The sequence below is a fragment of the Amblyomma americanum genome, chromosome 6 (genome assembly GCF_052857255.1).
Source record: "Amblyomma americanum isolate KBUSLIRL-KWMA chromosome 6, ASM5285725v1, whole genome shotgun sequence".
NCBI classification, from domain to species: Eukaryota; Metazoa; Arthropoda; class Arachnida; order Ixodida; family Ixodidae; genus Amblyomma; species Amblyomma americanum.
In genome coordinates, this window is record NC_135502.1 from 73702655 (window position 1) to 73715485 (window position 12831).

Here is a 12831-nt window from a genome sequence, read left to right on the forward strand (position 1 = left end):
TCTTGCATCGCTTCTGTCGTCGTCTCTCGAGCCTTGCCTCGCTATCTGCAGCAAATGACTCGCGCCGCAACGCCACACGGCGGCGGCGGCGGAGTGGATTTCGCAAAAGCGCCAGTCCAGCGCGCGCGGCGAGCGTACCCTGAACGCGCGCCTTCCAGTGGGGCGTTGACTTCTGAGTGGCGTTAATAGTTTATATACGACCGTTCTTCTTCTTGCTGCCCGGTGAACCCTCGCGAAAAGGCGGCTGCCGTGCACCGCGAAGCAGAAAGAAAATATCTTAATGACAGCGACGTGCCTTGAAATATTCAAAAGTGCCGCTTCGTTCCCTGAACGAGGTCTCGTCGTCGCCGCTGCATCGCGAATGCGTGAGCGGCAAGCACTCACTCCCTGCCGCGCTGGGGAGAACAGCGATTCCCCAAAGGGAACGCGGGACATGAGAGATGGAAAAAGAGGGAGCGCAGGGCACGGGGGGGGTTGTCGCGACTCACCGGGAGGAAGGGTCACGGGGACACTGAGTAGGCATTCGTCGTCGCCGTGTCTTGAATGCAAGATGCAAAAGCTTGCGCAGCGCTGCGCTGGCGTGTGTAACTCTGCGGAGGACGATATAGAGCGCTATCAGTCGCGGCTGCTGCCGCCGCCGCCACGCGGCGTGAATGCGGGGACGGTAGGCAAAATAAGAGAAAAGAGTATGATCTAGAAATGTGCGACTTTCGACATGCCCGCAGAGATGGACAGTAATGGTTCGGCGCCAGTGTAGTAGACCTGCGCATTGCGCGCGGACGGGTCACCGGTGGGGAAGTAATGACCGCGGCAAAGGCCATTTTCCAATAAGCAGAAAATTAAGAAAAAGCTCATCTGCAATAATGTAGCAGTTTGGTATGAGTTGGGTGAAGCGGTGCACAGGTAAATGGCCCTCTTTTTGCTTTCGCCTCCGTTCCACGTACACTTGTGAGCTGTGCTCACGCTTGTCACGAGCCGGGTGTGCGACTTTTTGCCTTGCTTCTTTTTTTTCTTGCTTTTCGGTTGCACTTCTGACAAGTGAAGAGCGATGCTGCTCGGAGCGAGCTGGCGCGGCAACCTAACCAGGGAACCAAAATTTGCGCTCTTCATCTTAGTTTTCAAGTTGTGCTGTGCAGCGATGTTTGCGAGAGCGAGATGATGTTATTATCATCCTCATGCATACTATATGCAGAGCAAGTGAAACAGCTCTGTACGCTGTCCGATTATTCCTGTTCTGCGCCTATTTCAACCACTTACACCTGCGAATTTCCTGACCTCGTCAATTGACCTAGCCTTTCGGCAGCGCTGGTTTTTTATTTAAAATGCATTTAGAATATGACTCGCCCTAGCGGCACAGTGGTTATGGTGCTTGGCTGCTGACCCGAAAGACGCGGATTCGATCCAGGCCGCGGCGGTCGCGTTTGGATGGAGGCGAAATGCTAGAGGCCCGTATACTGTGCGATGTCAATGCACGTTTCGACCAGGTGGTCGAAAGTTCCGGAGCCCTTCACTATTGCATCCTTCGTAGCCTGAGTTGCTTTGGGACATTAAACCCCCACAAACCATAAAGCAATTCGAATAGCTTAATACGTTCTTAATTTGATTATGCCGTTTGCGAAGCGCATTCACTCTATGTGGGTATCGTGACCTGATTACTCCCATCGGCCCCCGGCATTACAGGCAACTTGTTCAGTTTAAAACAGCACTTGGGTTTCATCACAAACTGCATGGACCACATGAGCCAGCAATTCAATTTTATGAACACCCACTGCTCCTGAACTGTACTGAGTTTTCACGTCATTCATTTCGTATTAGTTAATGGAGCGCTTATTACGCACACAGATTAAAAGTTTGGTTTTGTGTTGATTGTCTATAGGCAATACAAATTATATAGACAGGGTTCGATCCTGGCCGCGGCGGTCGAATTTCGATGGAGGCGAAATTATAGAGGCCCGTGTACTGTGCGATGTCAGTGCACGTTAAAGAACCCCAGGTGGCGAAATTTCCGGAGCCCTTCACTACGGCGTCTCTCATAGCCTGAGTCGCTTTGGGACGCTAAACCCCCATAAACCAAACCAAACCAAATTCTATAGACAGTCTATACCCGTGTACTGTGCGATGTCAGTGCACGTTAAAGAACCCCAGGTGGCGAAATTTCCGGAGCCCTTCACTACGGCGTCTCTCATAGCCTGAGTCGCTTTGGGACGCTAAACCCCCATAAACCAAACCAAACCAAATTCTATAGACAGTCTATAGGCAATCTATAGATTTATGGCCATACATTTTAGTAAACTTGTCTATAGACTCTGGGTCGACGAGAAGAAATATATATATAGGAAGGCAACAGAGTCTATAAGAAGTCTATAGACTATCCATAGTTCATTTTTATAAGGGGTGATAGTATGTGGAGGTTCACTCGCCGTCCTCTCTAGGCGGCGAGGGTTGGATGCCTCACGAACTTAACACGCTGCAAAGTGGTGAAGGTGGAGTGTATCTTACCAGGTCGGGCTTTCCACGCAGCAATAAAATGCTGCGTACCTCGGACTCGACGCTTCAAACTCGGTTCTTACGGCAATATATACTCTAGTCCGTCTAGTGAAGAGCAAAACTATCTCCGTACGCGCGCAATATACGATTCTCCCGCGCCGCACCCGAAGGAAGGAAGTCTGCCCGTGTCCGTTCGACGCGTCTCCTGGCAAACGCACCGCCGCAGTCTCCGGCAAAGCGGAACCGAGCTCGAAGGGCAACAAAATCGCGTCATTCTTTGTCTCTCCCCCCCCCCCACCCCCCCCCTCTCTCTTTCTTTCCGCCAGTCGAAGCCCTTTTCATTATCGCACCTCGGGGATCGGCGGCGGACGAATGAGCCAGCTGCCTCGAAAAGCCCCGCTTCTGTTGGCGGCCAGAGTCGCATTCATCAAGAGGGGCGATCGGCGGCGGAAAAGGAGAAGGAAGGGGTTGTGCCGCTGGGTAGCCCCCCTTCCAGGCCGGATCTGGAAGCGCGATATTGCCAGGGAAGCATCGACCGCCCGACAGACACGCGCATTCTCTCTTCGAGTGCAGAAGGAGCCGGGGGGGGGGGGGGGGGGGGGCGAAGTGAAAGGTTCTGAGCAGCAGCGGCTGCTTGCAGAGCTGCTGTCTTCACGGTGCAGCAGCCAGGCAGCGACAACAACGCCGCCACCACCACAACCACCACACCAGAGGAAAGGGAAGCTATAGAGAACCACAACACCGGCGCATGAGTGAGGGAGGCGAAGAAAGCTTTCGGAGAGAGCGCGCGCGTTTTGTAATGCTGATTGTCCACCCATAACTCTCCACTCTAAGTGCTGCTGGCGCGCAGATCGAAGTCGCTTATTCGAGTCCCGTTGCCGCCACTAACGCACCTTTCGCTCTCTCTATGTACCTCTCTCTCCGCTATCGGCGCAAAGAGGGGCTATAATGTGTTTGTGTGTGCGTAGAGGGTGGGGGGCTGGAAGGGGAACGGTGGGGGGCGTGCTCGCTCTTTTGAGATTACCAAATTGACCCGCATTTGGCTTGTACCGCGAACGGCGGAGCGCGCGCGCGAAGTGCCTCTTTCGCTGCGGAGAAGCGCTTTCTTCGCTTCGAAATAGAAAGGGACCGAGCAGCAGCGAGGCGGCGCAGAACCTAGGCGTGGCGGGAAGGGGGGGGGGGGGGGGGGGGGGAGAGCGCGCGCACCGGAGCGCGGTGTTTTTCTCTTTTTGACTGCTACGCGTGCGCGCGCTCTTTTCAGCACGCGCAAGAGGAGGCGCGGCGGCGATTACTCGGAAGACGGCGGTGCTAGCTCCCTCTCTGCATCCTTTCTCCTCCAAAGCCGTGTTTACGGCGGTGCATTTGGCGATTGGAAAGACGAGTTTTGAAAGCTTCGAAAGCTTCTTCCTGTTCCTTCCGGCGGCGACGCCAGGTGGCGAGGAAAGTCGGAAAACGGCCGCCTCCGCCGCCCGCCGGCCGGCAGCGGAGCATCTTCGAGGGCACCATTTCCTCATCAGGCTTTGTTCTTTTCGCGGCCCCTCTGCTGATGCTCGAAGGAAGAGCGAAGACGTGCTGCCCTCTCGCGGGGAAGGGGGAGGAGGGTGCGGCTGAATTAGCCGCTCGACGCGATCGGGCGAACTGAAGCGAGTGCACAGCCGCTGCCGTTGCGGACGTGTCGCTGTCTGCTCCAGTTTTGCGCCCCTGGGCGCCCTCCCGTCGCTGCTTGGCATTCTCGACACGTTTCCCCCGAGGAGTCAGTCGTCGTGCCTCCCTGCCGTGTCTTTGCTTTGCTAGCCGGGGGTGTGCGCTTTTTACTGGCCCCGCATCAGCCTTAACTCCGCCGCCGGTGCTGACTCTTGCAAGGGAGGGATGAGGAGGTACGTGGAAAGTGGAGAAGGGGGAAGTGTGTGTGGGAGGGGGGCTTTCGTTAACTGCCGTTAATTCTGCCCCTGGCGTGTTACTTCCATGCCTTCTCGACCTGTCGTTTTCTTCGACTCGCGATTTTTGTAGTTTTTTTCTTTTTCTATTGAAAAGCTTTTCTTCAAAAGTTTCTCTTCTTTGCGCGCTTTGTTTCGCGATTTTAATGTGCTGTGTGCGCTCGCGCGCGTTGAAGCAAATGTGCGTTACGGAATAGAAAGGTTCACCTGTCTCGCTGTTTATCCCGCTTCCTTACTCCGTTGCTTGCCATGTAAGTTGCGTATTCGGAGCCGCGTCGTGCACCTTGGGCTCTGAATTTTTTTTAATCACTCGTTATGGTATCGAAGCGCTGGATAATCTTATTTAAACTCGCAAGGAACCCTCGAGTTTCAATTTCAATGTAAAGTGTTAAATCGTCCCTCGCTACCAAATCATGGACTGGTGAGTTGTTGAGTTTTACAGGACATGCTGACAGGATGCTGACGACAGCAAAAAAAGTCTGCTCACAGATGCCTGCAGAGTTTTTTGCGGAATGCAAAACTCACAAAATAACTGCACTTCCTGCTATAGCCTTAAGAAACGCGGCCTCATGCTGAGGGGTGCACCCTTCACATTGAGGGGCGCTGAGGGAAGTGGAGGGCCCTCTTCAAGCTGTGGCAGCATGCTAAGGTTGACTATAAACTGAGCTTTTCTTTTTCGGGACTTGCGCTTTTCGAATACATTTGCGGGTGTCCGTACTTGCGTCCGTGCGCATGTATCCGCTCTCCGCATTTAGCACTACTGTTCGTCCCTAAACCATGGAACGGCACGGAAGGAAACCGGGAAAAGAAAGAAAGAACAGTGTAACTGGCTGGAAATGGGACAGAGAAAGGGACATGATGTGTCAGACGAATTCTTTCGTTTGGGTCAGCTCGGAAAAGCCACTAAGAACTCACTTAATGGTGAGCGGATTCGGGGTTCGGAGGAGCCGAACTTTCCTGCAAAACTTCACTTGTTATGCGAATGGACAGATGCAGCGTTGCCTACTTCATTTCTTTCTCTCATCCATCTTTCGCCACCTAATCGCTTCTGGAGTAACGAAAAGAAAAAACAATCACGACACCAGCCCCTAGGAAGATTTTTTTTCTCTGTGAATGCTTTATAACTAACACGTACGCGTACTTTGAACAGGCTTCCGGCAATTCGCTTCGCATATCCGAAGGTCTCAGCTGCCACGGCCTAAGTGCTTGTTTAGAAATGCGAAGTTCTCAAGTGCGCTAATCGCGTTTCCAGAAATCGCAGCAGAAAATCGCACCTTATGAGTGTGCCGCGCTGGCGGAAAAACGCACGTGGTGCGGCGCTACAACTGTCGGGCGGCAAGACTTTTCTGTCCCGCGATGAATGGCTCTCCGAGCTATTTTCTGCGGCTAGCTGGGTGCGGCGAAAGGAGCGCCTGATTCAGTCGCGCGCGGTCACGAAGGCAAGCGCCGAGCGTCACTGACCTCCCCTCTCGGCACTTCTGGAACTCACTGCCGAGGAGTGTGGGAACATGTAACGTAGAGGTCTGCAAGGCGAAACCTATGCTGTCAATGCCGGAATGCATTATGTGCCTACATTTTCACTGTCCCTCACTCGCACATTTTTGTCTGGCCGCACGTACGAACTTACCGCGAAGGTAGGGCGATAGGTTATCTTATTCGGGTGATAATTGAAGAACATGATCAAGCAGTAGATGAGGAAGAAGATGGCATAAATTTCTGAGATTCCCGAGCTGCTCCGGCTTTCTAGGCCCGGTGTGTTTAAAGAGGACTGCGAAGTGGATGTGTGATTTTTCGCGCATATTAGAAGCACATACTCAACAATTCTGGACAAAAGCATTTTTGACCGGGAAGTCGTTGATGAACGCAATTTTTTTTTATACAATGTTAGATTTCAGCACAACAATCAATACATTCGCCGGCCCCCGACGGCAGTCTTGAAGTTTGTTTGCTATTAGCGTTTTTGCTATCGTCAAAAGCGTCCCCTATTTGTTGTCTATGTCAGTCTTAGCTCGATGCGATTGATGGAAACACATTAAAAGAAAGATTTTTTAACACATCAGAAGAGTGGACCGTTGCCTTCAATATTTTCATAACAGTATCTTGCCATTTTTCGGTAATGAAAATTTTCGTCCGAGATTGTTAGACATGGTCGCGACAATTTCTTTTAACATCTACGCGCTACAATGCTCGTATCAACAACTTTTTTATATTTCGTGTGAGCCGCATGAGCAGATTCCCCATATTCAGGAAAAGAAAGGTAGTTGAAATTAATTCGGAGCCTTCTACTATACGAACCCACCGCGGTGGCTCAGTGGCTAGGGCGCTCGGCTACTGATCCGGAGTTCCCGGGTTCGAACCCGACCGCGGCGGCTGCGTTTTTATGGAGGCAAAACGCTAAGGCGCCCGTGTGCTGTGCGATGTCAGTGCACGTTAAAGATCCTCTGGTGGTCGAAATTATTCCGGATCCCTCCACTACGGGCACCTCTTCCTTTATCCTTCACTTCCTTCTTTATCCCTTCCCTTACGGCGTGGTTCAGGTGTCCAACGATATATGAGAGAGATACTGCGCCATTTCCTTACCCCCCAAAAAACAATTATTATTATTATTATTATTATTATTATTATTATTATTATTATTATTATTATTATTATTATTATTATTATTATTATCTAGTATACGACATCCGTCGAAGTCGACAGTGTAGTGTTCTCTAGACGTTACTCGAGCGTAGTGGAACACACTTCATATATAGCATACAGGATCAAAGCCCGCTAAATTTAGACTTCCGCACCTTTTGTCTGTCTCTTCCCACCCCATCTTCAGAAACGACGAGATCATCGCCGGAGACCACACGACGGAGCTGGTCTTGCCTCGGGTGACGCGAAACTTCAACGGGGACACAATCACTTGCGAAGCACGCAACGACGTGGGAACGACCAAGTCTACGCACACGCTCAACATCCACTGTGAGTGTCGTTTGGCTGTTCGGGTGCTGCTATCTTTTTCACATTATTTTATTGCAGAAGTGCATTCTGAGGGATGTGCTGACAAGGATTTCACTTCAACCTCACCGCGTGCGCAGTGCAGAGCTCACTTACATAACCATTATCTGGGTCCATCCAGGCTCACTTGGACTGAAATAGAATTCGCACATGTCGATCTACTTACGCGTGCAGTGTATAAATGGCCGCGGGTAGAGCACACTGTATGCACTGCCACGCAGGTGGGATGGCAGGCAATCTGTTTATCCAGTTATCCAGGTGGAGCTTGGAAGGAGAGGCGGAGAAGACAGCTTCGATGTAACACAAGAGGCCTCTGTGGACAATTGGTTTTAATGTATTTCTGCAGGAGTTGGACCCAGCTTTTCGCATGTGTGCCTGCAGTGTGTGTGTGTGCGTGTGTGTGTGCGTGTGTGAGAGAGAGAGAGAGAGAGAACAGCGGCGAATGCTCCTCAAAAGTAGTTCTCAGCCAATGGCAATGTCAGCGTAACGGTCGCATGTAAGATACCCAGCCGTGTGTTGATGGAAGCAAAATGCAAACGAAAAAAAAAACGCCCACGTGCACTGAAATTTCTCTGCGCGGTAAAGAACGCCAGTTGGTCGAAAGTAGCTCCGAAGCCCATCATTATGGCTTCTAACATAGTCCGGTTGTAGTCCTTGTACATTGAAGCAGTTCCTCTTATTCCTGCTCGGAGTGAATCACGTCCGCTAACGCTGCAACATCGTACAACATTCGTTTTGTTCTGCTGGAGCGGCAAAGTGGAAAAGAAAATAGACCTGGATTCTGGACAGAGGCCACTACACACTGTTGTACAGACTATGTACCGTACCTTCTTGAAGCAAGCTCTATTACGCGAGAAGTGCCACTCCGCGGGACACTTCGGCCGTTATCTTTTCTCCTCTCAAGGACTCTTGAAGGCGTCGCTCAAGTGGATACTCCTGAACACGCCTTCGAGTTTTTTGTTGTTGCTTTTGTTTTCATTCTTCCCCTCACTTAACGAATTCTTGACCGCGCGCCTTTCGCCGTTCCTGTGATAGCTGTCCTCGCTATTACGCAATTCCCGAGTCACATAAAGGCAACGGACGAAAACCGTCCGTGCCCTGACGCTTTTCCATAAAACGAGGTTAGGACTTTTGAGCTCTTCGCCTAGTTGCTCAAGTGACCGTTCTCAAAACGCTTTCAACATTCTCTTTGCATTCCTTTCTTTGTTTTTTTTTGTTTTCAGAACCTCTCGTCCTCGCTTAAAACCTTACCTAACATTGCTCCAGAAACAACTTGAGCGATATGCGACCGGACGAAAAACAATAAAAGGCATAAAAACTCCAGAACGGAAAGAGACGCGACGGTTATCTATGGCTGTGACTGCTGCAGAGAAATATCCTCTCCCAGTATAACCGCCTCGACAGGCTCTCTCTGTTCTCTCGGCGCATATTTTTCTTTTTTTTTTTTTTTTGCTCGCGCAGCCGAGCGCGCTCTGAGCCTCGTCCCCTGTTCGGAGCGCGCGTTTTTCTGACCTACATTCCGTTTGAACAAATCTTCCCAGCTTTCCTCTGGGCGCTTGCTGGAAGCAAGAAGGGCAAGCGGGCTCCCCCCGTCTGTCTCTTTCCCTTCCTCCCTCTCTCTATCCCTAAGCGCGCGCTGTAACGAAACAGAATGTCAAGAAAGTCATAACTCTCCCTTGCTTTTCTTGCCGCTCACGGTCCGTGCGAAAACACGCCTGTTATATATTATACACGTACACCAGCGCCGGAGCGTTCCCGAACACGACTGGCCGCTTGCAGTGTTGTACTGGCGAGAAAAAAAAAAGGAAAGCACAGAACGAAGGGGAAAGGAAGCGGCAAAGAAAGAAGAGAGGGAAGTAGAGAGCGAGCTCCCGGCGGACGCAAGACGGAAGGAAGAAAAATAAAGCACCTTTCAAGAGGGCGAGAGAACGCTACGGGGAAGGAAGGACGTTAGGAGCGAATGAGATCTCCTCTCATTCTATTCCTTTTTTTTTTTTTGCCTAGGGATGCGAGTGGTTGTGCGTGGCGTGGTGTGTGCTTTCATGTATAGCGCCGGTTCGAGACATCCCCGACTGCTTCGGTTTCTGCTCCTCCTCCTCCTCCCTATTTTTATCCCTTTGTTTACGATTCTCCCCATGGTGGACTCCTTCTCCATGCCAACACTTGGGCCTTGTATTCCTACTCGGGGTGTGCCTATACCCGTTCTGTTCTGCTCTTTCTCGGGACCAGATCTCTCTTTGCCCGAGCACTGTATACTGAGAACGGTCCTTGACGTTGTGCGGCCTTTATTTATTTTCTCTCTCTCTCTCTCTTTTCACTTCCCGCTCCTTATTCTCTAACGCCCGCTTCTTATTTTTGCGGGACCAAAGGAAAATAGCGGGAGACCCAAGGAAACGTGGAGCCGTGCAGAGGCGGTTGGGGAAAGACGGGGAATGGCGGGAAGGAGGGCTCGCAAAATTTGATTAGGGAGCTTTCGCTTGTCCAAATGGGGCGCCTGCAAAACATCGCCGGAGCAGGAGAAAAAACAAGCCGTGACGTTTAAGGGCGATAGGACAGCTACCAAAGTGGCGCTTTTATACGCCAAATTTACGTGTTCGACCACCGATCGCTCAGGCGTCCCCTTCACTCGGCGTTCGCTGTTTCGTCTCCGTCCGAGTTCGAATTTATTCCTCGGCGCGTCCGTTTTTCACGTTTAGGAAGTTCGAAAAGAGCTGTCAATAGCCGTTTGTCCCCGCGCACTTAAGGCCGGCTCTTGTAGTATGACTTGAGTGACGTCTACTTTTTAGTTTTCCACGTCTTTTTCATCTGTGTTGTTTGTTGTGCGATATTTCGCTGTCAAAAGGCATTTTTTCATCTTAAACAATAAACGCCAGAGTGTTTACGTGTTTTGTTTTTCTTCTACGGCAACAGCTTGTATTTATCACCGTGAACTCGAGAGTCCTCGGCGCCGCGATGAGAGACAGTGCTGAAGGATAATTCGTTTCCCTGTCTATATATTCTTTTTTAGGTCAGCCCGTAAGAAATGACTAGGCCTTCGCTGTTTGCAATTTAATTAAACTTTTGTTGCATAAAGTTGCTTTCTCGTGTCTTCGCAAAAGACGACACAGCCACTATCAGGATTTGTTTCTCGTTCAGCCCGCTATACAGCTGCGCCACATAAATTGATTAATTTTCTCCCTAGTCCTTGACAAGAGCAATACGCCGTGGTTAAAACTATCGCGCTTTAAGTTACGTGTGTGAGTTTGCCCGTGTGCTGAATTGTATAGGACTTGATGTGGGCCGACATTTCTTTATCGTCATTTATAAAGAGCTGCCCCCGCCGCTATCGAGGTCATCGGGACGCGTGGGCTGCGTGATTTAACAAGATTCGAGTCTTCAACGGTGCCTTTTAGAATGCCGCCCTTCCCTAAGAAATACAAAGCTTTTGGTGAAGGATATTCTAGCCAATGTGCCTTTTACTGTAAATGCTGTAACGAAAAAACAGTCTCGTTGACCGCCCAGCTTTTTCTTTTTGAAGTTCCTTCCATGATTCCTTACTAAAAAACCTTGAATCATAACAGCAATCTCCGTGCGCATTGCGTGCTAGGTTTTGTTCGCGGAAAGCCTACGTTCAGTGAATGTGCACCCAAGGCGTAGTTTCGCTATAACCGTGCAACGTTGTAAACTGCCGTCATTCTCAAAGCTGTCCCCACATGATGACGTTGCATGATAGGCCGATGTCCGCAGGTTTTGTGAGTCTCAATGTCCAACGCACGAGTACCGTAAAGTTCGCGAAATCAGCCACTCATTCGTAACACCAGTTCTGACTTCTGGAAATTGGCTCGGTTCTTGTGAGATACAGTGGGCACAGTAGCATGACATACTCCAATCGGCCACCCAAAGCACGTTTGTTTCTTCCGTGAACCTTAACTCAAAGTTCAGTGGATGATTAAGGTTCAGATTGTCGGTAGCAATCGTGAATCGGGAGTGCCTTGCTTCGCAGTGGAACGCCCCGCCTTGCTTGGCGCAGCCAGAAACGCGTCGTTTGTTTCAGTCGTCGATTTTAGATTTCCCGACACCGCTGCAATTTTTTGTGCACTTTCGCAGATTAATAATAATAATAATTGGTTTTTGGTGGAAAGGAAATGGCGCAGTATCTGTCTCATATATCGTTGGACACCTGAACCGCGCCGTAAGGGAAGTGATAAAGGAGGGAGTGAAAGAAGAAAGGAAGGAAGAGGTTCCGTAGTGGAGGGCTCCGGCATAATTTAGACCACCTGGGGATCTTTAACGTGCACTGACATCGCACAGCACACGGGCGACTTAGCGTTTTGCCTCCATAAAAACGCAGCCGCCGCGGTCGGGTTCGAACCCGGGAACTCCGGAGCAGTAGTCGAGCGCCCTAACCACTGAGCCACCGCGGCGGGGCTTTCGCAGATTGCGAGCAGTGCTCCGCAAATTGTGCCGTTGCGTCTTTACCGCAGCCTGTAAAACTTTCTCTTTCGTCAAACTCAAAACGATTTTCAATACAAGAGGCGCGTAATACCTGATGTTGCCTCTTTACACTAAACTCGCTTAATTCGAACTTCAGATTTATCCGAACTGACGCTTTGCTTCCATCAACACCAGACGTATTAAAGAGGTTCACCTTAATTCGAGCTGCGCCTAATTTGAACTGCGCCTAATTTGAACTGCGCCTAATTCAAACAAATCCTTTCTCTCCTTCGAGAGTCCACGCAGACATCTATGAATGCGAAGTGTGGCTTCAGGGCCTTGATTATACTCCAGGTGGCGTCTTTAAGACTCATTCTTCGTCATCACAAGGTTTTGTTTCATCAAGCAGCTGTTTGATCCAAACAAAATTGTCTTACGTTAGTACCTTTCCATAAATTGCGACGTCACGGACTGCGCAGTGACAACAGGATGCAGCGTTCATATGCGACGTTCGTGGCGGCCGCATACAATGCAGATACCTCAGTAGGTCCTCAGTAGAACGGTTGAATCGCGATTCTTCCCATTTCAAGTAGCTCTTTCTGCGCCTGCGGTCTGAGTGTATTCATTAGATTAGACAGTTGGTGAGGCTTGGACTTGGATCGTAATGTACTTCTCTACTGTGTGGCGCAAAACAAAGGTGCATAAAAGCATGAATGGCATGCACCATCTGTCGTTTACGTTTTTTATACCGTTACATTTCTGCCACTTTGTCTTGATAAATGTAGACAAAATAGCTTAAGCGACATGCTTGAGTCATTTTTTCAACATATTTTTCGTATCAGTGTTGTACTATATCATTTTTACCTCTTCTCGCCCTTGTGTATACCCCCTTCTCCCCTGCATTAACGCCTAAATGGCGCTGCGGGTTTTTTGCTAGATTATTACACGAATAACGGTGACCGGTGGCGCCCTCTGTTTTCTCGGCGCGCAG

General features: G+C 50.2%; 1 protein-coding gene across 3 annotated transcripts in view; it reads left to right on the forward strand.

Moving 5' to 3' along the window:
- Positions 1 to 12831, forward strand: part of LOC144093691 (irregular chiasm C-roughest protein-like) — a 333374-nt gene that overhangs the window by 307981 nt on the left and 12562 nt on the right. For all 3 annotated transcript variants that reach the window (XM_077627282.1, XM_077627283.1, XM_077627284.1), the window contains one exon: positions 7249 to 7391. In XM_077627282.1, the coding sequence (XP_077483408.1) occupies positions 7249 to 7391 (143 nt within the window). The remainder of the gene's footprint in view (positions 1 to 7248; positions 7392 to 12831) is intronic.